Raw genomic sequence first — 27,619 nt, forward strand, 5'->3', positions numbered from 1 at the left:
CAGTAACTGCCACCAGCAGTAAATGTTCATCTCACTTTTTACATGGAGTTTTCCTATTTCCCACTGGATGCACGTAGGGATTCCGTCTTGCTATCCTGCAGTCAGCAGGAAAGAGATCTATTTGTAAGATAGGAAATTATTCAAGGAAAAGAAGAATGTTTGATCATTTCTAGCTACTCTCTTTTCCAGTCTGATTAAAGCATATATATTCAGACCTTCACTTAACAAGGAGCCAGGAGATGGCACCAAAAATGCTATGCAAGCCGTAAGAATATTTACTTGTGTGTGTTGCATCTCTAGAGGTACTAAAAGGGTTAGACATTGATGGGACACAAGAGAGGAAGAGATCAGTCTGTTTATTCCACTTTCAAATACACATGTTCTTAATTTGAAGTGCAGCTCTTGACGTAGTTCTTACATTATTTATTATTATTAGACACCAATGCCTTCTCAGCATACTTATTTTGTTAAATTACACCTCTGAAATTAAATACAGCCTCCTGTCATCTTTAATGTTCTTCTGCCTATTCTTATAATTATTATTGATAAGGGGTCACTTTCAAGTTAACAGCATGTGGATTGATAAGGCAGCTGTTATTATGTTACCTGAGTGCTTTTTGTAAAGCTTAGCTCAAGGGCAAAACCGTGTTCCCTCTGGACTGTGGAATGCTGAATCCCCAGCCTGCAGACCGCTGGCAAAGGTGGTGTTTGTGGCTGTGTTGTGTGCTTGGATGACGTCTGGAAAGCTGCCCCAGAACTGTGCGGTTGTGGATACTTGGAATTAGTGGGCGTGGCGGCTCTTGGGGGTGCACAGGGGGGTGCCTCCCCTGCTTATTTTTGAGTCGTCGGGGGGGCTTCTGCTCCTTCCCTTTCTGCTCCTCTCTCCTGCTCTCCGAGGCCCTTCTCCTCATCCTCAGGTAGTAGATCCGGTTGGCTTCTGGGTAGGTGACTTTGGAGAGGGGGATTTTGTAGATGGCTGGGTTTTCCGAGTTCATCAGCAGGAAGAGGAGCGCGGACAGGCAGAAAGGCCAGGTGCAGACTGGCAGCCCGAGCTGGGGGGAGAGAAAACAGACACAGAGGTGATTTTGGTACTGCTTTTTGCTTTTTCCCTCTTATGTCTGCCTGTGGCTAAATTCTTGCATCTGAGGAGTTGGGAGAGCTTTCCCTGAGGGCAGGGTGTAATAGGATGTGTATTCCTGACCCACCCCCAATACAGAATTCTCCTGTCTGAATCCAGAGATGCAGGCGGTGGAGGCTACGTGTGAGCAAGGTTCCTTCTGGTCAGTGGAATTCTGGGAAGCTCCTTTGCTACCAAATGTCAACTCAGCTGCTCACACGGAGGTATCTAATTTGTCTGGAGTGTGTGGGGCTACACAAAGCAGCCGACACTGAAGACCTCAGTCCTTTTGGAGGTGCAGCTCTTGGTGCTGGATGGCACCTGACACCAATATTGAAGCAACTGAATCAGGCTCCAGAGCTCTGATGACTGCAATGAAAGTCAAGACACCCATCTCACTGGTGGACATTTAAATTCTCTAATAAAAGAGCCAAATTCTACCCTCTCCGCTCTATAAAATGTCATGTATTGAGAGTGTTATTCACTCACTCTCCTCAACAACTGTGTGTCACTGGCATTACATCCAACCCCGAATCCTTCTCTGTTTCCCCACCTCTTGACCTGACCTGATGTCTGCCAAAAGCAAGATCACAGGGAGAAAAAGTGGATGTCCTTTTTTTTTCCCTGATGCATCCCAAAAGAAGGTGTGCTTAAAGCAGCCCATCTGCAGGGACCTACATGGTACTGAGTGGGTGCCAGATGAGTACATTTATTGCACGAAGCTGCTAGTTTTATTCTTTATTTTCTTTTAAGTTAGTAAATCAATTTTATTAAAGTATGGTTTTGCTTTAATCTCTCAGATCTTAAAGAAGAAACAAAGCCTGGCATTTCTGGCTTCACCCCTTTCTTGATTTGTCCAAATATAATAACTTTGTACTTAAGAGAACAGTCTCTCCCTCATTTTAGTTCTTACATCCAGTTCAAACTTTAATAATGTCTGTAGGGGTAGTTGTAGAAAGACCTTGGAAGAAGAAAGTGAAAATTTAGACCATTGGGAATTGCTAAAAGATATTGCTCAACTAAACATTTAATCTCAAACCATATGCTGTTGCTGGAACTCACATACACATGCACAACCCTGCTGTGGATAACATGATACAAAGGTCTTTGAAATCTTATTATCAGCTATGGAGTCTCCAAGGGCACAATTCAGCTGACACAGAGTTTGTACAAGACCTGTCACCGGCTGCAGCATTCTCATTTCAATGCTGTCAAAGGTGACATAGAGAATTCTGAGGGATTTCCTCAACATTATATCAGAAAAAAAAACAAAACATGGCTCAAACAAACAAATAAAAAAAAACCCCAATTATAAAACAAGGGCCCAAACTTACCACAGAGAGGGCATTAGCAAGAGCTGCTCCGGAGTAGGCACAAAATAATGCTGAGAAAAGAAGACCAAAGAGAGCTCAGGATGAAGAAATTATTGTTCAATCCTCCAAAAAAATTATCACACACAGTAGCACTGCCCAAATGCACGGTAAAATAGCCTGCCAGCTACCTGGTGTGAGGATTAATTCTACAATTCAACAATTAGTTGAAATGTCCCAAAGTTGTGATCTCTTCTCCCAGGTAACAAGTGACAGGACAAGAGGAAACGGCCTCAAGATGCACCAGGGGGAGGTTTAGATTAGATATTAGGGAAACTTTCTTCACAGAAAGGGTCATCCAGCCCTGGCACAGCTGCCCAGGGCAGTGGTGGAGTCCCCATGCCTGGAGAGATTTAAAAACCCTGTGGATGTGGCACTTGGGGACATGGGTGAGTGGTGGCCTTGGCAGTGCTGGGGGAAATAGTTGTACTCAATGGTCTTAAAGATAGGTTTCAACCCAAACAATTCTGTGACTACATTTCATTCTCTGTGCCCTGTAGAGATGGATGGTGAATGAAGAACTCTGTTTTGTCATCACTTTGCAAGCGACGGTGGCATTTCTTTTATCTTTAATTACTTTTTACTTGGCATGACTTGACCCATATGGAGAGGGAATTGCAGAAATTCTTCAGAAGTGTGGGACTGCTGAAATTTTCTCTCCTGTGCCTTCACACCACAGGCAGTCAGCAGTGGGTCTCCTTGTCCCCGGATGCCAGAGGTGGGAAAACAGGAGCAAAGGTCGGGCAACCAAGGAATAAGTCAAGGAATGAAAAGCTACTGACCAATCTAGAAACTGTGCTCAGGCCAGAAAACTACTGAAATGAAGATAACTGGAGGCTGGGTGAATCTAAGGAATTCCTTAAATGGGAAATTTCTTTTATTAAGTTCTTCCCATAGTGCCTGGTTTTGGCTGCTGTTGGAGACGGGGTGCTTGTGTAGATGGATTTTAAACTGACCTTCTGCAACAGCTCTCTTCTTATGGCACGCTTTCTCTAATGATACCTATAGTTATGAAAAGGCTGCTTTTGTGAATCTGTTGTGGAATAGCTTATGTCCCTTTCACGAATGGTATTTCCACCCTTTCCAGGTGTTTCTACGTTATCAGGGTCTAATGCTGTTCTCTCTGTACTCTCACTTGCACATTCAGGCTCAACGCTGCTGCCACCAGAGAAACAGCTCTTGCACAGTGCCTGTGTTTGGTAGCTGACCCTAAACCTGCACTACTCATAGGCTGCCTCGGCTGCACAAATTTTTGGCTTCCCTTTATGTAAGAGGTACTCACCACAGGCAAGTGACAGCAGATGCGTCTGCCAGGTCAGGGCGTAGAACATCCCCCCGACCGCGATGCAGGCCAGGGCACAGTTGTAATTGTGTAAGCCCAGGTAGATGCTGTCAAATGGGGATGCAATGCTCAGTGCTGCAAGACAAAAAGCAAGGCTGGGGGGTCAGGTACGAGAGGTGTCTGCAGGAGGACCCGTCCCTTTCTGGGGATCTGTCGTCTCTTCCCTCTTGATGTCTAGGTGAATTTATCTGTGCTGGCGTTTGCAGTGTGCACATGCAGAAAAAGGAAGGTCGTTATTTTGGAGCTCTGATAGTGTACCTAGGGTTGGAATTTGGCCCAGTCTCAAAGGCTTAATTTAGGCAAAACTTTCTGTGCATGCACTGAGCGTGTTGTAGTTGTTCCCCTAGATGACCTGAGGGGTCCAGCCATGAGAACCTTCTCCCCTGGGTGTCCTCCTTTCAGAAAGCTGTGCTCACACATACTGTTTAAACCTCATGCATACCTTGATCCTGGATATCAGAGGCACAACTGCATGTCTTTTGTGGGAGTAAGCAGGGTTTTTCCATCTCTTCCTAGTGACCTTTGCTAGATGCGGTCTAGTTGCTAGAGGTGGTCACTTCATCAGTGCTGTGGAAATTCTCCACAGGGATGGGAGCTGATGGTCTGCTCCAAATCTGACCTCATAGAAACTTTTGCAGGATTCCTCACAGGCTTCAGCAGTCCCAGCCAAAAGGAGAGCACAATATGTAGTGCACAGGCCACCTTCATGCCACTCGTAAGATTAATGCATTTCCTGCTGTTTTGTCCTGATCTGTCCTCTGTTTCATCACCATGTTTATCCCCAGATACTTTCCCCTGACCTTTCTCTTCCAGGTTAAATGTCAGACCTGTACAAGAGCTGCCATATGCTCCTAGGCATACAAAATTTGGACAGTTTTGTTTAAAAACACTGATATAAGGCAGCTCCAGTCTTGTACAAAGTGCTTCAAAGCACAGAGAACTTGTTGGACAACTGTGCCTTTTCTGAAGTTGTTGTCTCAGACTACACTTATTCCATCCTCTGTTTTTATTACCATTGATCATTTGAGTGGTATTAATGTTGTCTAACTTCAAAGGTCACGTTCATGTTTCCTGACTTAATGTTGTTTCTCTGGTTAGTGGAGACAGAGGCCATTTTTAGTAGCATTCATTTAGCTATTTTTACAAATCCACAGCAGGATAGAGCAAATTGCATCTAGAAAAGTCTTTTTCTTTGCCTTGGCTGATCGGCTCTGTGGCAGACATCTGCTTATGGTGGTAATTTAAAACAATTGTGGAGGCAAGAGATCAGCTCTGAAACTCTTTTTCTAGGTTTCTTTAAGATCATCTCCATGGGATTCATCACACCCAGTGGCTAGAGGGTTAAGCAAGGTGGAACAAACCCCCTGCCTGAATTACAAATCTATTAACAAATTCAAAGCTCAAAGAAAACCTTGTTCTGTTCTTGCCTTCAGTGTGTCGTGTGACCTTCAGTAAGAGCTTCCAAATTTAGAGGCAGTTGAAAAAGGAATGTTTCCCCAATTACCTACGAGCACACACAACTGCAAAGCCTAGACAGAGTCGCGTGATGGCTTGGATCAAGATATCTTGGTTGTAAAAATGACTTTGTTGAATATTTCTTACCTGCAATCATCCCCACTGTCGATCCAATTGCAGCATGTAAACAAATCAGTGGGGAGGAGATAAGCAAAGCCACAAGGAAAATGCCTCCAGTCCAAGGGTTTCCACAACCATACACTTGACCAACTCCAACTGGGATGGACTGTAGGAGCTGCAGCAGATGGTAGAAAAGGGCATGTAATTGTCTCTCTGTACCCTGAATGACACAGATGTTATTTTTTCCAAGCTATTGGCTGAAACAGAAAGGAAGGAACCCCGGCTCTGAGTTGGACTGTGAGTAAATCATGGAGTCATAGAACAGTTTGGGTTGGAAGGGACCTCAAAGATCATCTCATTCCAATCCCTTGCCATGGGTGGGGACACCTTCCTCTATCCCAGGTTGCTCCAAGCCTGTTCCACCTGACCTTGAACACTTCCAGGGTGGGACAACTGGCAATCTATTCCAGTGCTTCACCAGTCTCACCAGTCTCACCAGTCAAGAATTTTTTTCTAATACCTGATCTAAACCTACTCTCTTTCAGTGTGAAGCCATTGCCCCTTTTCCTGTCGCCACCTGTTCTTGTTCAAAGTCCCTCTCCTTCTTCCTTGTAGGCTCCCTTTAGGTACTGGAAGGTCACAATTAGGTTGGCCCAAAGCCTTCTCTTCTCCAGGCTGAACAATCTCAGTTCTCTCAGCCTTTTCTTGTACAAGAGGTGCTCCATCCTTCTAATTAACTTGATGCCTCCTCTGAACTTGCTCCAATGTCTATGTCCTTCCTGTGCTGGGCCCCCAGAGCTGGAGGCAGCTCTGCAAGGGAGTCTCACCTGAGGGGGTAGAGGGGCAGAATCCCCCCCTTCCCTGCTACCCACACTGTGGGATCAGCCCAGGGCATGGGGGGTTTCTGGACTAGGTCATGTCCACCCTCTCCCCCACCAGAATCCCCAAGTCTTTCTCCCCAGGGCTGCTCCATCTGTTTCATCCATGGCCTGGACTGATCCCAGGAGTTGCCCTGACCTGGTGCAATGCCAGTACTTGGTTTTGTTAAACCTCATGGGCCGCTTCTCAAGCTTCTCCAGGTCCCTCTGGATGGTCCTGCCCTTCAGATGTGTCACTTACACCCTCAGCTTGGTGTTGTCAGCAAGTGTGCTGAGGGTGCACTCGATCCCTCTGTCTGTGTTACTAATGAAGATATTGAAAGCACTGGTTACCACTTGTCTCTAATGTCCACAAGTTCTCTGAGCTGTTGATCACTACCCTTTGGGTCAGTTACCCTTGTGCTGTTGTGGGAAGGTGACCCTCCAGATCTAGACCTGGGTGTAAATGAGTTTCTGTCGCTTTGGAATCCCAATGTTTCCTCTGAATTTTCGTGTTGCCACTTACTGTCTTGCTGATGCGTTTTTAACCCGAACTGGACAGCAGGAGGGCCTGTCCACATGTGCTTCTGCATTGACAGCATGTGAGAGACTTGTTTTGGGGCAGTCCGAGTTTAGGTGGAGTGAAAAGCTCAGGATCTCTGTTCCCTCAGGCTCCACCGGCCTTTCTTCTGGATCAGCCAGGGCTGTCCCTGGGAATCTTATGGCACTGGTCTCTTTGCACTGAATGATGTTTCTGTGAATTATCCTGGCTGTACATACCATAGTCATTCTGACCCACGTGAAAGCGTTGTCCAGAAGTGAATGCCTTCATGCTCACCTTTCTGTGAAATATCATGGATCTGTTGGCGGGAAGCTTACCAGTGGCACACTGATTGCAGACCAGGTGATGTTGGGCACTGCAGCTATAGGCTTGATGAGGGTGGTGGGGAAGAAGGGGTTGTAGTGTCCTGTGGCTGCCAAGTAGAGAGTCACTGCAATGTTGAAGGGCAGAGTGAAAACAGGAAGGTCCCATTTACTGAAGATGGATCCCAAAGCACTGGACAGGACGGGGCTGAGAAGAGGAGAAGAGACATGAATATAAATTTTGCATAACAATTATAGGGTTGAACAGGTGGAACAATTATAGTGGTGGAACATTTAGAAATATCAGGTAGTGAATACCCTAATATGTTAGTCTGCACCAGACAAAGAGTTGCAGAATGCTGTTCATCTTTCTGAAAAAACTGTCTAATCCATTCATGGATGGTGCAAACTGCACACCCTTCTCTCAGGACAGCTCCTCTGGTAACTGTGCTGAGCTCAGGGAATCAGCAAAGAAATACATCTAATACAGCATTTAGATGTGGGTGGAGACAGGTAATCTGACTTCTTATTCAGGAGAAAATTTCAGCAGGAAACAGAAGAGCCGATTTTGGGAATGCCACGTGAAAAACTGTGGGGAACTTTAGGTGGTCTAAAAAAGCTGCTGTCTTGAGGAGGCAAGAGGGAGCTGGAAATTACCTAATTTGCCTTTTGTTTGTTTGTTTGTTTTGTTTTTGTTTAAATGGTGTGCAGGATATCAGAAGATGGCTCTGGAAGAGAAATAAAGCAGAAGAGGTGACCAGGGAGGATGGAAAATCTTCCACTAAGGAACACAGAAATATTTATCATGTTAGACACTGTTTTTGGGGAGCGAGGAGTCCTTAGGGCTCCTCAGAGTCTTACAGAGAGTGTAAGATGAAGTCACCAGTGTAACAGAGCTGTGAAAGATGTTGGTGCCAGACATCACCCAGACCTTGACTGATGTTCGAGTGATGTCAAAGACAGTGATGTTACTGCGTGCTGCCCAGGTGCTATCCAAAATCACATGGCATTTTCTGAAAGCTGAGATTTGTCTTTAAAAAGAGGTTGATTGAATGTATTCAACATTGAAGTGTTTGGGGTGACCCTCAACCTGTTATTGACAGGACGCTAAAAAGCATTCAAACCCTGAAGTGCCATGACCTTTTCCAAAGTTCTTGTCTGTAGAACCTGGAACACAAACTTTGCCAGATCTCAGGATCATTTTCAGGACTGCTGGATTTCCGCTTGAAGTGTGTGTCCTACGTGATGGACTTTATGGGATCATATTGGCAGGGTAATATATCATTTTTATGGGGCCCAGAAATCTTGTGGAAGAGAGTAAATGGCCAGGTCCTGTCCTTGATGGAAATGGCCTCTGTTCTGCTGCTTTCAGCTGAGCTCCTCTGATACAAGTGAACTGAATAGCTTTTATGGTCCACTCCAAGCAGAAGTGGACATTGCATAGTTTGCAAAAAATCAATTTAAAGACTTAATTTTTTCAAGAAGCTGCATTTGAGTCCTAGAAGGTCATTAAGCTGGTTATAATAAAAAAACCCCACCCCACCCAAACTATTTGGCATTTCGAAAGCAACATCTTGTGTCCTGCTGTGTAGATGCTATCAGTGGGAAAAATGCTTTGTTCTCCTTGTATAATCTCAGATGAAGACTATTTTTTTTCTTTTTGACAAATTTGGTTCCCAAAGGACTTTACAGATTTATTGCTTCTAGCTGTAGGAAAAAAAAAATCAGTACTTCAGTGAAAATGGTGTCCTAATTTCTGTGCTGAAACACAAAGCTTCTGCCACTTATACATCTTGTCAGGAAAAAAGGAAACAATTAAAGAAATGCTGACTTCTAAAGCTGAAATTCAAAATATCAGTTAAAACATCACTGAACTGTCTAATTTTAAAATCTTTCAGCTCTACCCTCGAGTCTTGTGAACTAAAAGAATGAAGAAAAGTTTGAACAAAAAGCCTCAAGGAATTCTGGCAGATAAGACAAGCTAAACATTCTCGCAGCATGCACTGGGTTTTGAGAGATTGTTATAAAATGACCTTTGCTGAGAGAGACTAAAGAAATGAAATATATTAAAAAAAATAATCTGATCTTAAAAGCAGTGAAATCCAATAATGACTTGCATCTTATTGCTTACAGTGATTAAAATGTGACAAATTAATTTCAGCTAAGGCTGTTAAATAGATTCTGCAGTGCTGTTAGGGTCCATGTTTAAAAATGGAAAATTTAATCCTGGAAGGACATAGTCTGGCGTCTGGAGTTGCTTGGAGGAATTAATTTTGCTCGTGACTGGTTGCATGTCTGTGAAGGGGAATATTGAATTCAGCCCGAGGGAGAGCACAGGGTCGGTTCAGCACCTGGGTGTGGAAGAACCATTGTGGTGTTGGGCACCATGACCTCCACCCCGAATGTGTCCGGTTCCTGAGGGATATTTTTGGAGAATTAGGGTGGGGCTGCTTTATCAACGTGCTGTAATCAGTGTTGTCTGTGCCCTCAGCTCCTGCCACATCCCTCAGGAGCTCCACGTGTGGATGAGCACATCATTCCACTGCCACCCACTGCAGGAGTTACTGGTGTAGGGCAGAGGGGACTTCAGCGTGTTCAAGCTGTTTATAGCCGGACTCTCTCCTTGAGAATTGTCCTTAGGAGCAGGGGTACTTACCAGGCCATTGATATAACCGCCACAGGAGGGAGAAGCCACCAGTAGTAATCCCCTTTGCTGGAGTAGACAGCCATGAGCAATCCCACCAGCATCCCGTTGTAGCCGTGCAGCCCAGCTGTGATGGCTGACCTGTGATGGAGATAAATGTCTGCAAGGTAGCAAGACATGCTGGAGATGCAGTTTATGAGTACCCTGCTCCCAGTGAAGGGAGGGATAAAAAAAGCAGTGAGATTGTTGATGTACTGTCTCTCACTGGCGTGTGGAAGGGGAGAGTTTGGGAATTTTTGGAGGATGGGGGGGGGGTCTAGGGGTCTCCTTAGTGACCTGTAGGAGCTGTGTGGTTGTGACAGTTGCTATCAGAGAGAGTTAACCATCTGTTTTCATGAAGACAGACAGCTGTGGGGACAGGCTGGTTCTTCCTGGAGCACAGCTCTGTCCTCACCCAGCTGCTTCCAAACCACCTGTAAGGAAAGCTGGTCTGCTGTCCCGAATGAGTGGCTGCGAGCCATCAGTGGGCTCCAGATGTTACAACGAACCAATTTTTACTAAGGGTATGAGGATGTGAGGTACCACCTACCTGTCCTGACTGAGAGCCAGTGCAGTCAACGTGGACACAGCAGTTCCAGTGCAGCCCGTGAGCATCCACCAGGGACTCTGGAGGAAAAGCCCCACCAAAATGATCAGCCCGCTGAGGGGGTTGTTGACAAACATCACCTGAGAGGTCCCTCGCAAGATCCAGTCCACCAGCTGAACCATTAAGGGCTTGTCTGGAGGAGATCAAAGGAGAATGCTGTTGGTAAGGCATCATTTTAGCAAAGCACACTCATCCCTGCAGCTGCCTTCTGGCCACGGAACAGAGGTGAGGTATTAACGGGGGAAACTGCAAAGCCACTCTCTGATTCATTGTTATCTCAGTGTATTTTGCATCTGGCGCTTGAAAACTAATAGGGATGGACTGGGTACTGCTATAAGATTCGTGGAGGGATTGATAAAAAAGTGATTTATTTATGGCGATCAAAAATAGTCAAACAACTGCTTGCATGGTAGATCACATTATATTCTGCTATAAGTTTAATGACGAAACAGGGCTTTTTTGGTGTATAATTCAGATGCAGAGAGGGACTCTGAAACTGGTTTATATGTAGACAGGGAAATATGAAAAGGAAACAATTTAACTGTTTTAAGAAGAAAATCAGCAACTGAGAACATGGTGGTATAGGAGAGGGAGTCAAAGGTGTCTAAAAAGTATTTTGAGAGCTAAAGAACCTAAATTAAGAAAATAGTTATTATAACTTGGACTGTATTTATGGCAAAGAGGCACTTTCAAAGAACAAAGAGTTATTGTTCTTTAGGGAAGGCTATTGAACCTGAACAGAGCAAACAAGGGCACCAAGCTCAGGTGCCCCAGGTGAGTGCAAGGGGAAGGTGGGACCAGGGCAGCCTATCTGAGGGCATCTACATACAGTGCTTCTAATGATCTCCTGGGGCAGAGGAGGGACTTGTAGCGTGCAATAAATGCTGCTGCTGGTACTTGGCTAGAATTTTTTTTTTCTTTCTCTCTTCTGGGAAAACTGTAACCACTTCTGAACTGCTGTGTGTTATTAAACACACAGCGGGAGAATAGGTGCAAGGAGAACAGGTGAGAAAGAGGAGCTTGCATGTACAAAATGTTCATGCAATGTGTGTATGCAGCTCTCATCTTCCTAAAGATTTGAAATTAATTCTGTTAGCTTAGATTGTTAATTAGACGCAGGATTAAGTGTCAGGCTACTTTTTGATTATAGGCAATGACTTATTCCTAAAATGCTCTTTCCAGACAGGGTTAAGGAGTAGGAATGAGGAGGAGTAGGAATGAGTTCCTAAGAGAAAAATGACCAGACTTGTCTGAATTAATTTTAATTCCTATTTGGTATTGAGCTGTGAAACACTTACCAGCAATGTGCTCAGATTCAGACACAAGTATTAACCATAAAAATTCAAATGTAACCAGAGGACAGTGGCCAAATGTTTTCAAAATATTGAGTAAGAAAAGCTGTCTAAAACGCATGGACTGCTGCAGCAAAGAGAAACAGAAGGAGATGTTTCCCCGTGTCTGGGAATCACACACACTGCAGCCTGATGAGCCTGTCTGGAGCATTTCATCCCAACTTCTCCACCAGTGATAGCTGCTGCGCAGCTTGTCTGTGCACTTATTTCTCTCCCACTGCTGCAGTTGCTCTGCTAACAAACCTAGCCCTGATAGGGGACCCACAGTCTTATACAGCCTCTCAAAAACCCACATTCCTGGTGATTCTGGGTAACAGGGGCCATCTGCTCATGCATTGTTCCTGTCTGGACATCGAACCTTTGAGATCAGTCTCAGTTTGCGTTTTATAGCATCATAACACCCACAGTGCCTATTGCTGCCCCACAGATGGTAACACAAGAGCCTTTGCCCACACGATTCCCATGTGGATGAGGAACAGTGGCTGGTCCAGAGCAGTTACAAATGAGACTCGATCCCTGGCCCTGACGTGTGATTCTGGGCACTGCTATAAGGAACGTGATGCTAATGACACATAACTCATTAAGTGTAAAAGATGTCTTTGGCCTGTGCTGAATTTTGCATGCAGCCATGGTGGTGGAAAGAGGATGCAGTGGGATTTCCTTCCTGAGAATAAGGAAGAAGCCAGAAGTTTGCAATGAGCTTGGACCATGCTGCTTCTGCTCTGCCTCGGGGAGTGAAACAGACTCTCACGTCGTGCCCCAGCACTGAAAGTACTGTTGGCAACAGAGATGTCCCCAGCCAGAGAGCCCCAAACACATCTCTGTCCTTACTTTTCATCCACTCTCCATATTCTTTCATTTCTCCTGTGAGATACCCAAAAACTTGGTGGATCCAATTTCTGCTTCTCCACAGCAGGTCCTGGGCTCTTGGCACCCGCCTCTTGTACATCTGCCTCTCACTGGAACATTCAGTCACAACAATCTCGCCGAGCTCCATCTCTTTTGGGTGAAGGACAGCTGGAAATCACAGAGATGATGTGTTAGAAAAACCTTTTGGGTTGCGCCCTGACAACCTTCAGAACCCCGTGGTGATATCTTTCTTCCAAAGATGGGATGTCTATGGAGAAGGGGTCTGCCTGATCCACTGCTCAGAGTGGTGTGTGCTGCTGCTGCCCAGAGCAGTGGTGTCTGCTCTTGGGGATGTGGGCCAGGCAGTGACCTGCTGCTGTCATGGAGCTGCGGCACAGAGCTGCAGGGGAAAAGAGGGATGTGGCCCTGGTGCCCTGCAGCATCCCACCATCACTCCGGCTCCTTTTGCAGCCCATGACAAGCTGCTGCTTTGACAGGGGACATGACATTTGCCAAGCAACTGAGTGGTACCTGTGTGCTCACCATGCTTGGCTGAGTATAGCTGCTCTGACAGCTACTGAGGAGGGAGACTGCTGATGTTTGGCCAGCAGAGAGCTGGAGGGAAGCAATGCAAATTGCCAGTACAGAAGCAGAGAGCAGGGGACAAGAAAATACTAGAGGAGAGGTTGAACTGTGTATCCCTTTTGATATTTTGAGCTGGTGCCTTCATATATCACCCCTCATTCCACATCTGCCTTTGATGGACTATTGAGAGCAACCCGGGGTAGCATCAAAGTATTGCACAGAAATCAGTATCCACATGTGGCTTTAGACAAAGATAAGCACCCTGGCTCAGGGCTGTTTGAATTTTAGTTAGCAGGTGAATATTCATCAGGGGTAGGGGTTTATTAATCTCACAGTTACAGTTGCAGGGCTTCGTTCATTAAAAGTCCATTACAATATAAACTCTAAAGAGAAAATACACTACACTGCAGAACCTTAACAATTCTATGGTTCTATTCCATGTTGCCTATTTTGTTTGTTCATAAAATACTGCTACACTGCAGGTCACACCTGCAAAACTGCCTCCCTGCTGCCTGAGGGAGTCTGGCATCAGCTGTGGGTTTTGCTCTAATGGTTTTGGAAAACTGCGACCGAGTTTCTTCTAGCCCCAAAGCGGACTGCATCGTGAAGGGCTTGCCCCCAGTTCCGTGGAATATGGGCACCATCTTCTGGTGGGAGGCTGTTTTTGGGTAGCTCAGACAGGTTGTCAGCGTTAGCGCCTGCGGCAGCAGCAGGACGGGCTGGGAAGGGATGCTCGGCTGCTGGGAAGGCTGTTCTGCAGAGACGAACACCGACAGGCGGATGGTAAGAAGATCTGTGGCTCAGAATGCCCTCCTAAGAAGGTCCTTGAGCATCAGAAGCTGCTTTCCCTTCACCCCTGGCAGCGCGTCGCGCAGCGCCTGTTCCCCGGTGCTCTGGCTCTCCCTGCCGGCAGCTCGTCCCCACGGCAGCGAGAGCCTTCGGGATGACCTCAGCACCAGCCTGGGGAGGGATGTGCCGGCAAGAGGTGTTGTTGCTATGTGGAGGTGTGTAAACTAAGCCTAAGCATCACTCAGTTTGCGTGATCCTGTCGGAGGAGAATCACAGAAGGTTTTGAGTGGTCTAAAGCAAGAAGTGCGGTTGTGCAAGGAGACTCCAAACCTTGAATCAGAGAATCAGAGAATGGTTTGGATTGGAGGGGATGTGAAAGAACATAACATTTCAACCCCTCTGCAATGGGCAGGGACACCTTCCAATAGACCAGGTTGCTCCAAGCTCTGTCCAACCTGGCCTTGGACACTTCCAGGGCTGGGGCAGCCACAGCTTCTCTGTGCCAGGTCCTCACCATCTTCACAGCCAAGTATTTTTCCTTATATCAAACGTAAATCTCTTCTCTTTTAGTTTAAAATCAATCCTCCTTGTTCTGTCACTCCAGGCCCTTGCTCAAAGTCCCTCTCCAGCTCTCTTGGAACCCTTTTAGGCACTGGAAGGGGCTCTAAGATCTCCTCAGAATCTGCTCCAGGCTGAATAACACCAACTCTCCCAGACTGCCTTCACAGGAGAATTGATCCAGTCCTTGCTTGTGTCTCAGGGGGTTGTAAACAGCAGGGTTCCCAGGTTCTGCACAGCTGCAATCAATGCAGGAACAAGCAAGGAGCAGAAGAAGAGGGGTGCAGTGGTTTTATTGCCCCTCTTGGTTTTCTCCTGTCTGTGATCTGATTCTGCCCATAAACTGAGTCCAATCTCTTATTTCAGTTTAAGGCAGCCTTGGTGACTGTCAGTTTTGGCTGCTTCCTTGTGGCTGGACAGGAGGACACTGGTGTAGGGAACACTGAGCAGGAGTTACCCTTCTCCTCCACTGTGTCTTCTAGGTTGAGGGAATATGCAATGGTCAGATATTGGGAATATGCATCCCTCCGAGATAGGAAGAGGCCAGGTCCTGCTGGAAAAACAGATATTTTTGTGTAGATACATCCCACGGAGGCTGGGCCTCTGTAAGATGCATCATGGCTCTGGGTTTCCTGATAGTCAGTGTAGCTCTGGGCCCACTTCAGCTCACTGCTGTTCCCGTGGACAGTTCAACCTGGGTGCTCTAGACAGGCAACCAGTAATTTTTGTGAGGGACACAAGGCCTGAAGTCAACAGCAGAAGCAGAGTAGAGACTCCAGAGCAATATCAGGCTGTCCTTAAGGTTGCTTTCCCTCCAGAACTTAATAGTCATATTTAGCAAATGTGTCTGGTATCAGAGATGGTTCTTTGGTCAACATTGAAACAGTCTTCCCAGGGCTGTGGTAGAATTACCATCCCTAGGAGTGATCAAAGGGCTTGTGGGTGTTGCACTTGGGGATACGGGTTGGGGGTGGGATTGCAGTGCTAGGTTAATGGTTTGACTCGATGATCCTAGAGGACTTTTCCAACCTTAATAATTCCATGACTCTATTCCATGTTACCTGTTTTGTTCGTTTGCTCGTGTTCTTCTAGAAGTCCTCTCAAAATAATTCCAAGGGTTGAGGTGGGCTCAAATAGCTGCAGTGGATCCACACAAAGGAGACTGGAACGTCTCTTATGGCCTGGAATTCTTCAGGATCCATTAATAAAGAAAAGTCAGTGGTCCTTTTGCTGCGAGCAGTAACCACCACGAGCAGTGCAGTACAGCTCTAACCAGCAGGGAGGATAAAGACTGAGTAGTTGTGTCTATTCATCATAGAATCTGAAAAACTTATGGTTGTTTGAAACCTCACCAGAAAAAAACACTTGTGGGTTTTACAAACAGAAGCATGACTGCAGAGCTCCTCAACCCTGTATTTACAAGACTGCACAGCTCAATTCCCTCTGAAACTGAGATGTGGGACCTGTGAATTTTTAAAGTTCTTGTCTTTGCTCACATCATTGAACTATTAGGGGTTAAGGGCAAAGTTGTCATGTTAGACTCCTTTGCAGTCAATTCCTCTCTGTAGAGAAAAACTACATCCCCAGAGTGATTCATATCCCATTTTTCTTACATACTATTTGAGATGGGACAAAAAAAGCTGTCTGCCTCTCTTTTTCCACTGGCTGCAGAGGGAGCCTGGTGGCTGAGCTTTTAGAGGGCTGTTTTCAGGCAAGAAAAACGCCAGCCTAAGAGATTTTGCCAAGGTCAACCTTGAAGTTTCTGGAAGTGGGATCTATAGTCCCAGGCTAGTGCTTTTGAATAACTGAGCCATCTGTAACAGGCCTGTAATCCACATCAAGAAGGGCATCAAAGTCCTGGGGCTAATAAAAAAAAATATTGCCTCTTTATGATTCCTGTTTGCTTTCTTCCTATGAATTGGAAGGAACTGAAACTCGCCTTGAAGGGAGCACACTCACCCTCCTCAGATGGGAAGGCAGCTTGGGACATGACTGGAGGAGATGGCTGAAGAATTACCAAATTTTGGGGGAAAGAAGTAATGCAAAAAAAAGAGATTTGGGGATGCTGAAAGCCTCTACACAGCTGAATCATGGGCCTTTACATCAGATAAGCCCAAGAGACTGCAACAGCTGGGTAAGATACTGGAGGGCTGTGATGGGCACAGTGATCCCTGCAGGAATATCACCCTGGAAAAACACCATTTCTTTGCAGCAAGTGCCTGTCAGCCTGTGGATAGGCTGGTGCTCAGTGGTACAGATTCCACGAAAAATAGAGAAATCATTTGAACAATTATCTAATTAGGGCTAATGAGAGCCTGAATCACTTACGGCACACCTAGGGCTGATGAGGAATTCCCCGAGAAAAGGGTCTTTTTGTCAGCAAACACTGATTCATCAGTGTGGTAATGAGCAGTCCTGCTCGTTAAGGACATTTATCAGACTGCAGGGTAATACAGGGTGATTAGGAGTCACCTCCAGACCTACCTGTGCCTGCTTATCCCCAAACAGACACCTGCTGTAGCCCGCTTTTGAGGCACAGGGTGCTGGCAGCAGAGAGATGTGTATTTTTCAAGCCTCCCAGAGTATGCTCTGTGTTTCTCTTTGTGTTGCTAGAGATAATGTTCCCAGTGTAGCACCATCACACAGCCCGCAGTGATCTGGTCGTCTCATGAAAAGAAAAAAACACCATTTTTTTTTTTTTTCAGAATAGTGAGCTGGTGCATGACTAGGGTGGTGGGTGATGAGTAACACGACCCAACTTTTTTACAGGGCTGCTGTTTGTGTTGGGAGCTTAGCCTGGTGCTAAGGTACCTGAAGCCAAGCCTGGGTAATTTATCTTTCCACCTCTGTGCTGAAAGCAGAGTGATCAGAAACGCATTGGCTTCAAGGGATGTGGCCACACAAGGGCCTCGAAAAGAAGCCCTTAGCAAAAGCACATTTCTCTCCTAAGGAACCATAAAGGAATAGAAAAGAAATACCATGTATGGATAGAGGGAAAAGCTCTGGGATGGTGACAGAATACTTGGCTGAGTTGTAATGACTTTACCAAGTGAGGCTCTACCAGGGATCAACCAGTGATGCTGAAAGCAAATGAATAAAGCAGGGCATTTCGCTGAGGGTGAACGCAGCACAGTTTCTGAGAACAGGTATGAAACCCTTAGCCACGGACCTTTAAAGTAAAAACAAACAAAACAAAACCAAGCAAGCAAACAAACAAACAAAGAAAGAAACAAACCTACCCAAAGAGGAAAAAAAATGCTCAAGTGACCTAGTTTCCTATCACAGGCATTAAATGAAGCCACATTCCAGAGCAGCTCTGTCATTTCTGTACAAGTACAACTACCACAAGACAGTTAACAATCAGGATAGTTTAACTTAGGGGGCTAAATATGACTCTTACATCCTTATTTAGATAATTGGCTTTTACATTGTGGTCTTGGAGTCTTTCTGTGTCTTCCTTTCCCGGTCTCTGCACTATGTAATGCAATACTTTTCTTTGCTCCAAGGCAAAACTTTACTACTTCTTCTTTCCCCTCTGTTGCAGCAGTATCTCCCAGTATGCCAATGAGGGCACAGAGTTTATTTGATGGATTGTACTGGTGTCTGGGGTAGAAGCTGTGCTGATATCCTCTGTATGTGTGGCACGTGTGTATGTAACTGTGAAGCAGGGTTTGACTTCCTTGCTGCTCCTGAATGGTGTTTGTAGAGAAGGATTTTTAGAATCATAAAGTGGTTTGGGTTGAAAGGGACATTAAAGATCATCCTGTTTCACTCCCCTACCATGGGCAGGGACACCTTCCACTATCCCAGCTTGCTCCAAGCACCATCCAACCTGGCCTTGAAGACTACCGGGGATGGGGCAGAATCTGTTCCAGTGCCTCACCACCCTCAGAGGGAAGCATTTCTTCCTAATACGTTATCTGAATCCAGATCTATTCCCCTTGACTCTCTATAACCATTTAGAGGCTTACAGTTACGTGGTCTCTCTAGGGCTGACACAAACTGATCGATATAATCTCTGGGCAGATCACCCAGGCGTGTCGGACATCACCATTGGATGGGATTGATTTCCTTCCAGAAGGGTCTATCTCATCGTTTTAGTGTCACAGAGAGACTAAGATGGGGCTTAGGAGGGTAACTGTGGGTATCTGCAGTGTGAATGTCTGTACCTGAGCGTCTTGATTTGACTTCCAGTGAAGAACTGGACAATATATGGATCTAGAGCATGATTCATCCCTTCCCATCCTACACAGATGAATCATGTCTCAAATTCTGTTACATTTTCTGTTTATAATGGGAAAGACAGACAGCTTAGATGCACACATCTGCACCACGTGTACTTGGGGAGAGAGGTGATGAATCTCAACAAAGTGACTATCCCAAAGTTATTTGGGAAACCTGTAGCTGACTTGAGTATCAAACAAGGACACGTTCATGTTTGAACCAAGTGCCTAATCCATGAAGAATTTTCAAAATGCTAACCGTTTTTGGTTTGTTTTTTTTTTTAATAATAGAAGTAGTCAGATCAGGTAGATATTTTAAGACACAAAAATCCTGTTTTCCTGCATATGGTTTCAGTTATAAAACCAGAGGGGAAAACAAATAGAGAAAATATGAAATATAAAAACCGTTGCTTCTAAACAGAATGTTTTTCAAAGGTTTCCATGAGGTGTTGGCTGCTCGGCAAAGCAGACTGTAAAACAATTTTACAAGCCACATTTATTCTAAGAGCTCCACTTATTGAAGTACAACTCAAACTCTTGTTCTGCCAGCCAAGTTCCATAAATTAAACACTTGTCCAATAACACATACCTCTCCACTTGGATTCTCTGTTTCTTTTTGGCTTTTTGTGTATGTGTGTCTCTCTCACTCTTTTTTTTTTTTTTTTTTTTTTTTGCAAATGGAAACAGAAAGGGTTTGCTTGTTTTAGGAACGGATTTAAGAAGCAGAGCAGTAAAAGTAAAAATAAGATGAGGAAAAAGAAAACAGGTCAACTGACTAAAATGAGACTTTTGTTCCATCATTTTGCATCTTGGTGACACTGACTTAAAGCTAGGGCTAAACCCAGGTGTGATGTCAAATTTCTAACTAAAGTAGTGCCTCAGGGTATTTAGAAAAACCAGGCAGGTAAAGGAGGTCACACGTGCCTCCCACCTTCAAAGAGAACCCAATCTCCCTCCTTTCTCTAGAGTATTATGGCCTTAGAGGTGTGACCATCACCAGGACCAGCCTTTTCTTACAAGGGAAGGGACAGGGAAGGTGTGAGACGTTTTCAGATGGCTATCCTGTCTGACCTGGAGCAGGAAAGGCTCCACAGATACGTCAAGGAAAAAGTCCTGCCAGTAGAGCTCCTGGGTTCACTGTGCCTTCCCTTTCCCACCTTTTTTCCTGTTTCTCTCTGCCTTCATTCCTACCTACATGCAGCTCTCGCTGCTCTTTCAGTTTGACCTAGAGCCTCATGTCCATACTATGTCTAAATCTTGAAGATTTTTTCATAGGATAGTAAAGGCTGGAAAAGACCTCAGAGATCATCAGGTTCAAACTATGACCTATCCCCACCTTGTCACCCATCCCAGAGCACTGAGTGTCACATCCAGTTGTTCCTTGGACACCTCCAGGGATGGGGACTCCACCACCTCCCTGGGCATCCTCTTCCAATGCCTGAACACCTTTATAGCGAAGAATTGCTTTGTCTTCTTGTCCTGTCCCTTGTTCCCTGGCAGCAGAGCCCGATCCCCCCTGGCTCCCCCCTCCTGTCAGGGAGTTGCAGAGCCAGAAGGTCCCCCCTGAGCCTCCTTTTCTCCAGGATGAGCCCCCCCCAGCTCCCTCAGCCCCTCCTGCTGCCCAGACCCTTCCCCAGCTCTGTTCCCTTCCCTGCCCATGTTCCAGCCCCTCAGTGTCTCTCTTGTCTGAGGGCCCAGAACTGCCCCAGCACTGGAGGTGCCTCAGCAGTGCCAGCACAGGGAGGGCACTGCCCTGGCCCTGCTGCCACAGCACGGCTGGGACAGCCCCGGGGCCACTGCCCCCCTGGGCTCATGTTTAGCCACTGCTAAACACATCACTTTGATGTTACCCTGTGTCTTTCTCCTTCACATTGATCATGAGCTGCATGTCTTCATTTTCGAAACCAGTCACTGCTCCATCACACCAAGAGGGAAAAATTAACTTCTATGTCCCGTAACACCGCCTCTACTTGCCAGAAATCTTCTAAAGATCCTCTCCTGTGGAACAAAGCTTAGATGTCCTAACACGAGCTCCGATGAAATGAATGCCTTCTTTAATCCAGAGAGTAGCAAGATGGGAATAATACAGCAAGGAAGTGGACAATATCTCTGCTTTCTTGTTAATTCAGAGTGGAAACTTGGATAAGTCAGCTACGGAATGTATCTCATCAATTCAGAGGTGACCTCTTAAATGAGAATAAATCCTTTTAATTCACTATAGAGATTCAGGGTCTTACTCTGTAAGGCTTGAGTGTGACAGACACGGGCAGTCAAATGTGAATAAGTTTGGAGCTGCCAGTGAAATTACTGTTCTTTGTTGAAAGCTGCCTTCTGCTGGGCTGAGATACCGTAACTGATGGGTGTGAAAGAGAGGACAGGGAGGGAAACGTGCCTTTAGGACATTTTAGTGTGGGAGAAGGCAGATTTAATTTAACTTCTGCTGAAGGTGGTTTTAGGCAGTTCCTGTTGCAGTAAGGTCAAAGCAGCTCTTGTGGTCAGTCTCCGAGGCTGGAGACTGACCAAAAGACAGTAGGGACATTAACTCCCTCTGAGAGGTGCTGTTTGAAAGTGATGATTCCTTCTCAAACTGCCCATATGGTCTGCAAGTGCTCAAAGAGGGCTTTGAGTCCTGAAGCTTTGTTGTTTTTCTGTGTGGCTGCTTAGGTGATGCCATGTGGTGTTCTTGCTCCCTGGAGCATCAAGGGCAAGGCAGGGTTGGAGCATCCCTGTCTCCATCAGTAATCTGTAGGGCCAGGTGACTGGTGATTTGCAACACTTGTGCTCCATGTCCAAAGAACTAATGCCAACATGCACTGAGAAACCTTGCCTACACTATGCAAAATTATTTGGTTGCTAAAACAGCAAACTCTTCATCTGGGATTGGATAACCTGAACAAGCCATGGGGAGCTGACAAAAAGACTCAATTTTGGTGTGAAATGCACTGCTGGTTTTTCTAGCCTAGCTTAGCAAAGCTTTCCCTGTACATTTTTTAACTGCAGGCGCAATCACATGGTGTCTGCTGTTCCTGGGCTGACCCAGCTGAATACTGGACTGTCTTTAACAATGCATGGTAAACCACAGACTGTAAAATGCTGGGTGCTGTTCACAATGAATAAAAATGTCAGAGTTTGGCCAGTATTTGGTTAAATCTTGAAACAAAACATACAGCATTTTATTATGGTAACCATAAAGGCATTTCTCCATATAGTTTGCATTGCTTGCTCTTTAATAGAAAGTTAATGGGGATTTTCTTTTTTAGATAGCAACAATTTATCATGTGTTTCCCTGGTAACTACAACACCATGAACCTTCCTTGAAAACTCCTCGGGGATTCCTGCAATGTTTGTGAGCAATAATGAATGGTAAGCGAAAGGCAAACCCATTGAATCACTTTATTTTAAATTCTGGCAGAGACATAATTTCCCACAGTTCATAAACATTTACAAAAAAAAGGAGTTTACACGAAGAAAAACAGTTGTTTTTATCACTCAGATCAAAGAATACGTTTATCTGCATGTATGGATGCGTTTTCAGCCAGCTTGTGAGAAACCCAGGTGACAATCTTTAAGAAGCTTCTCAGACTTAATGCAGAACCTTTGAAGTCTGAAGCTTTGCTCACCTGAAAACACAGACATCACTTCTGCTCTCTGCTCTGCACGAGTCTGAAGTTTGCACTTCAAAGATTATAGACTACAGGACAAGTTTCCCGAGCTGGTAACAGCGTTGGGAATTACCAGCTGGGATAAAATGGAAAAGTGGGGCATATTGCAGGGTACTCAAAGCCAGGCAGGACAGGGCTCTGAGCAAACTGGTCTAGTGAAAGGTGTCCCCTTGTTCAGGGGAGCTGGAACTCAAAAACCTTTGAGGTCCTTTCCAACTTGAACTATTCTAGGATTATGTGGTTTGGGGGGGTTTGTGTTCACACCCCAGTTCAGCTGTTCATGTGGCAGATGATTGGCATTTGTGCGCTGGAGAAATGGACTTATGAGTTTTGGAAATGCGATGGAGGGATTCCTCTAATGCTAATGGTCTGTTCATCAGACCTAAGATGGAAGAGATGGAGAGGAGTGAGGGCTGCAGATAACAACTTTGTGGCTGCTGGGACTCCTGGCAGCCCCTGGCATTGCTCCACAGCCTCTGCTTCCCTTTCTTGCAGCAGCTCTAGCCCAGAGGATGTGATGGAGTCTGGCTGTCATCTCAGGTTTTATTCCTCTCTAGTTAATAGAATATCACTTATAAAAGCAAGAGAAGGGTGATATCCATCAATCTCGTGGGAGCTGCTCAGGATTTGTATTGTTGTACATGAAAAATGTTTCTGGTTCTGCTTACAAGTGGGGACTTGTTTACTGCAGGATGGAGCAAGGTTTTTCTTGCTCTTCCTTTTGTAGGTGTGTGCAGAACAACCCCGTTCCTTTAAAAACATCTCTAACAAGAAAAAAAAATTACTGTTTTTTTAAAAATTTAGATATTTCAAAATGTTTAATTTGGCTTTAATCTTTTTAAAAAAATACAATCCTGTATATCTGCAATATCACATATTTAAGTGTACCCAGTGTGCTGTGGGGTCAATGGGGACATTGCTGGATCATGCTGAGGCTGCCTTGAGTCATTTCAAGTCTTGTCTGAGATTCAGCCCTCTCCCACGGATGCAGAAGGTCTTATCTCCTTGTTCCAAAGATGCTCCTGTGTTGAGGACTTCAGCTAGCACCAGAACCTGCCTTTTGTTTTCTGGAGACTGACTGAGTTACAGATTAAAAGCAGTGTCAGGATTAAGATTTGTGAAATTCAGCATAGCACATCCCAGTTTATCGATTTATTTTCTTTCATTCAGAGGGCATTTTTTACCAGTTTCTCCTGGCTGTGGGAGTTGGGGTCAGTGGGTGTATAGTCCATACCTAACGCTGGGGATGAGGTTAGTACCCATTGCACAGGGGATAAGTGAGACTGCAGTCTATGTAGCATATATTTTAGCTGAAACATCGATATTTGTGAGGAAAAGGAAGGGGGAGAAAAAAGAAAGAGCATTTTGCCAGACCTCCTTATGTGTGTCATCTGCAAGTGTGAGTAGTGAGAATAACCCAGCCAGAGCTTGGAGAGGCGTTCAGGTTGGGCTTCCAGAAAAAAACATATGGACATCCAGGATTAGGTCAATGTTGGACTCCTCCAGAGGAAAGGAAAGGAAGGAGTGGGATATAGGCAGCAGATTAGAGCTAGGGTCTCTGAAACAGGGAAGCAGAGACAAAGTCACAGCCAGTTTCTGCAATGAACACTTAGTTCTTCAGGTGGAAAGAGGCGAAAATGTGGTATTGGTGTCTCTGTGTAAGGTACCCTCACTTTCACCCTGTGTGTGTGAGTAACACTGGGTTCACTCTCACAGCTGGCTAGGTGAACCAGTTTGGGGGTCACTTTTAGACTGAGGAGAGTGCATTGCCTGAGACTGAGGGTTAGTTGCAGGGGCAGAAGTGATTTGGAAAAATGTGGAGGCAGGTATTGGTGAATTTAAAATTTAAAATTCAAACTTTAAAATTCAAACTTGTTTGTTGAAGAATTTTTTAAAATAAAAAAAAAATCAGGATTTTAGAATTTGTTCAGGCCAGATATGTTAATGATTTGTATAATTTTAGGGGTTTTAAAAAAAATGTTTTATTACTAATTTTTTTTTTTTTAGCAGTATGAGCACATTCAGAGGATGGTGATCAGGTGGAATTATGAACATTAAATGAATTGCTGCAGAATGAGGGTTAGAGTTGAATTTTGTTGATCCCATGGAGGAAAGCTGTGTTGCTCTCAGTTGATTTGGTAGCCTTATTCTGAATTTTTCCTTGATACGTGTTTCTGGCACAGGCTGGCCTGAGATCAGGGATAATCTCCATGAAAATGGTGACTACAGAGCTACAGTTATTTTCAAATTTGCGAGTCCTGTGATGGAGAATATTGACGTCCCTTTATTTGAACACTTTAAGCTCAAGTCTCTTGATGTACTTTATGCCTTTCTCATTCCCTATATCGTTGTTCAAGTTATTTTTACAGCACTTGAAAGATGCATTGCAGACCCTTACAGCTGAACTTTGGCATGCTGGTGAAGGAAAATACAGAGTTTGCCTCAGCTTGTTTTACTCACAGTAAATTTTCACGTGGAGGAATATGCCTTATCTATAGCCAAGGTTAGGCCTAGCACTAGATTCTGTTGTGATGCTCAAAATTCAACATTTTGTTTCAATGAAGGCTTCCAGTTATGTGCAGGAAACATCTAACTCGTGTGAGTTTATTTAAATGCCGTACTCCTAGGCTTGTGTCACCCTCAGTGCTTCCTCCATGGCCAGTGTTTGGGCAATATAGGATTTATGAGACCAGAGGATGCTTAACGAGGCTTACGATACAAATTTGCCAGTTGTACTGAGTCCAGGGCAAACGTTGGGATTAGTCTGGAGGGTCATGAAAAGTTGATTTGGAAAGCCACGGGTCTGGCTGAAGTTTGCCAGCTGCAAAGAGGAGAGCCAAGGGCTGCTTCCACTTCCTTTGAATCCCTCAGTCTGAACCTCATCTGGAGCCAAAGGTGGAGTTAGATTTGGGGTCAGGGACTCAGGGGTCCTTGTTATGGATCTCCTGTGTTTCTTCTAGCAAGAGCTGAAATGCTAAGGTGACAGTCAGTGAAAGAAACACACTTTAAATGATGTTGCCCTTGACATTAGATATGTCACCTCTGTGCCATGGTTATGTTTTCCGTGGCTATGGTATAAGCCAAGTCCCATGGCTGATCCCCATGCATGAGCAAATACTGCTTTCTAGGCAGGATTATGGGTGATAAAGCAGAAGCTGCCTCAGAAGCTACCAGAGAGATTTTATTCAATATTTCCAAGCACCTTAGCCAAAAAAAAAAAAACCAAACCCCGGAACAAAATTAAGAATAATGTATCATTTAGTTTTGTGCTATAAGAGATGGAAAGGTTAGATCTATTTCCCTTTCTGGATATAAAAGAATAATTTTAGAGAGAAAGATGCATTTTATTGCTAAAAAAACCAGTTTCAGGTCACTCCACATCTAGGAGTAACAGCTGTATTTAGCAGAGCACTTTGTCAGAAGAAAATAAAAAAAGATCAAATGCAGAAAGGGAAAATCAAAGAGTTACTGTCTGCATGTTTTAAAGCCTAGTTTAGCTAAATTCAGTGATAATTTTTCAAAGGAGAAAAGTACCACAATAAAACATTTATTGTGTTTTTGTGCTTGTTTTCATTCCTTTGAGAAAAATGAAACGGTTTTAAGACTCATCCAATACTATATTTTTTTTCTTAGTTTTTCAGCTCAAGCATTAAAACAAGACAAAAAAAATCAGTTATTCACACAGTTCTCATTATAGATTTTACTAGAGGAAAACATTGTAGCTTTCTGGATGGCCTGATGCAGTACCACTCAAGACACCATTATTTGGTTTAAATGGACATTGGCAAGGTCCTTAGTAAGTATGTGAACGATTAAAGAAAACCAGATATTTGGAACTTAAATGAAAGGAAAACAAAAAAACCCCCAATAACCCAAGATGTGAGTGTGAAAATCCCTAAAATACATGTGTGAGGACTAACTCATCTAAATGGCTTGGGCTCAGACCCATTTTGTGGAGAACTGTTGAGGCCTGAGGCACAAAAAACGATGTTTGGGCAGCAGACGCCAACTTGGAGGCTGTAAAGTGATTTGTTTCTATTTCCTTGTATCAATTTAAACAGTCAAATCAGCTTTACAGCTCGGAAATAAACACAGTTGGGAGTTTATGTGAGTTCAGGATGGCGTAACTGTATGTTTTGGGCATGGCAGGGAAAGGAGAGGAAACATTTGCAGCCGATTTACCAACGTGTTCCTCAACTGACATATCAACATGTTAGTTGAGGTAATGGGACAGATAAGTATTTTAAGCAGTAAAAGGAGCTGAGAATCTGGAAAAGGGAATTAGTTTTGAAGTTCAGCAGTCATTTGTAGCCAGACACGTGGAATGGTTTGAAGGGGACCTTGGGCACTGCTGTTGCTGCCTTGTACCTTGACTCATGATGGAGCTTTCTGCTCCTGAGACAGGAACCCAGGTTGTGGCTTGGTGCAAGGGACTTTTGACTCATTGGAGAATGGACATGCACAAGGCAGAGGGCAGGTGACCTGCGGGTTGCATTCAACCTACCAAAAATATTCATCCAACCTGGCAGCTGCCTCTCCCTTACTCCTGTCCCAAGGCACAATGAGCTGCAGCTGGATGAGCTGCTCCACCTCTGCTGGCAGCTGGCTCCTGGTTGCTCTTGTCCTGGGATGAGATCTGCTCAGAAAATACTTCCTCTCTGTGGTTTTCCTGCCAAAGATGGAAGAATGCCTAGTTTCTTAACTGAGCTGAAAATGAGGGAGACGAACGGAAGAATGATGTTATCAGACCCGGATTAAGCTCATGCTGTCCTGCAGAAATGTGAGTGCCTGAATACTCTGGTCCCCACGGGGTTGGTTGCAGATCAGGATCTCTCCAAAGCCCCAGCATTGTGACTCAAAGGCATGCAGTCCCTGTTCAAGCCCCGTTCAAGTTAGAGGACACATGGATTGCCCTGTGCTCCTCTCGGGATCAGGCCCTGGAACAAGGCCACCTACTGAGCTGGAGCTTTTGGCTTTTCATAAGGTTTAAAACTAATTGATATGAATCATGATAATGATTCATTTATAGATCTTGCCTTTGGCTACCAACAAAGCTGCTTAGACTGTTGCAATCTCTGTATGATTATAGATATCTCAGCTGTATCACTGAACCCAAAAGCAGAAAAACCTTCAGGGATTTTTTAGTACAGAGCAACTTTCCCTGCTTCTGAAAGCCTTTTAATAAT

The 27,619-nt window shown here is 44.8% G+C and overlaps 1 protein-coding gene across 1 annotated transcript; it reads right to left on the reverse strand.

Annotated features, from left to right (window-relative positions):
• Window positions 1-684: 684 nt before the first annotated feature.
• LOC103762009 (urea transporter 2) lies at window positions 685-27,038 on the reverse strand. Its single transcript, XM_029962162.1, is given in 10 exon segments — window positions 685-853; window positions 855-1,052; window positions 2,452-2,501; window positions 3,770-3,904; window positions 5,432-5,579; window positions 7,141-7,333; window positions 9,782-9,910; window positions 10,359-10,548; window positions 12,599-12,784; window positions 26,938-27,038. Coding segments are annotated over 10 exon segments (1,314 nt in total). The 5' UTR covers window positions 26,951-27,038; the 3' UTR covers window positions 685-781.
• Window positions 27,039-27,619: the final 581 nt, after the last annotated feature.

This window comes from Manacus vitellinus, unplaced genomic scaffold (assembly GCF_001715985.3).
Source record: "Manacus vitellinus isolate BGI_N305 unplaced genomic scaffold, ASM171598v3 scaffold_42_pilon, whole genome shotgun sequence".
Lineage (NCBI taxonomy): Eukaryota > Metazoa > Chordata > Aves > Passeriformes > Pipridae > Manacus > Manacus vitellinus.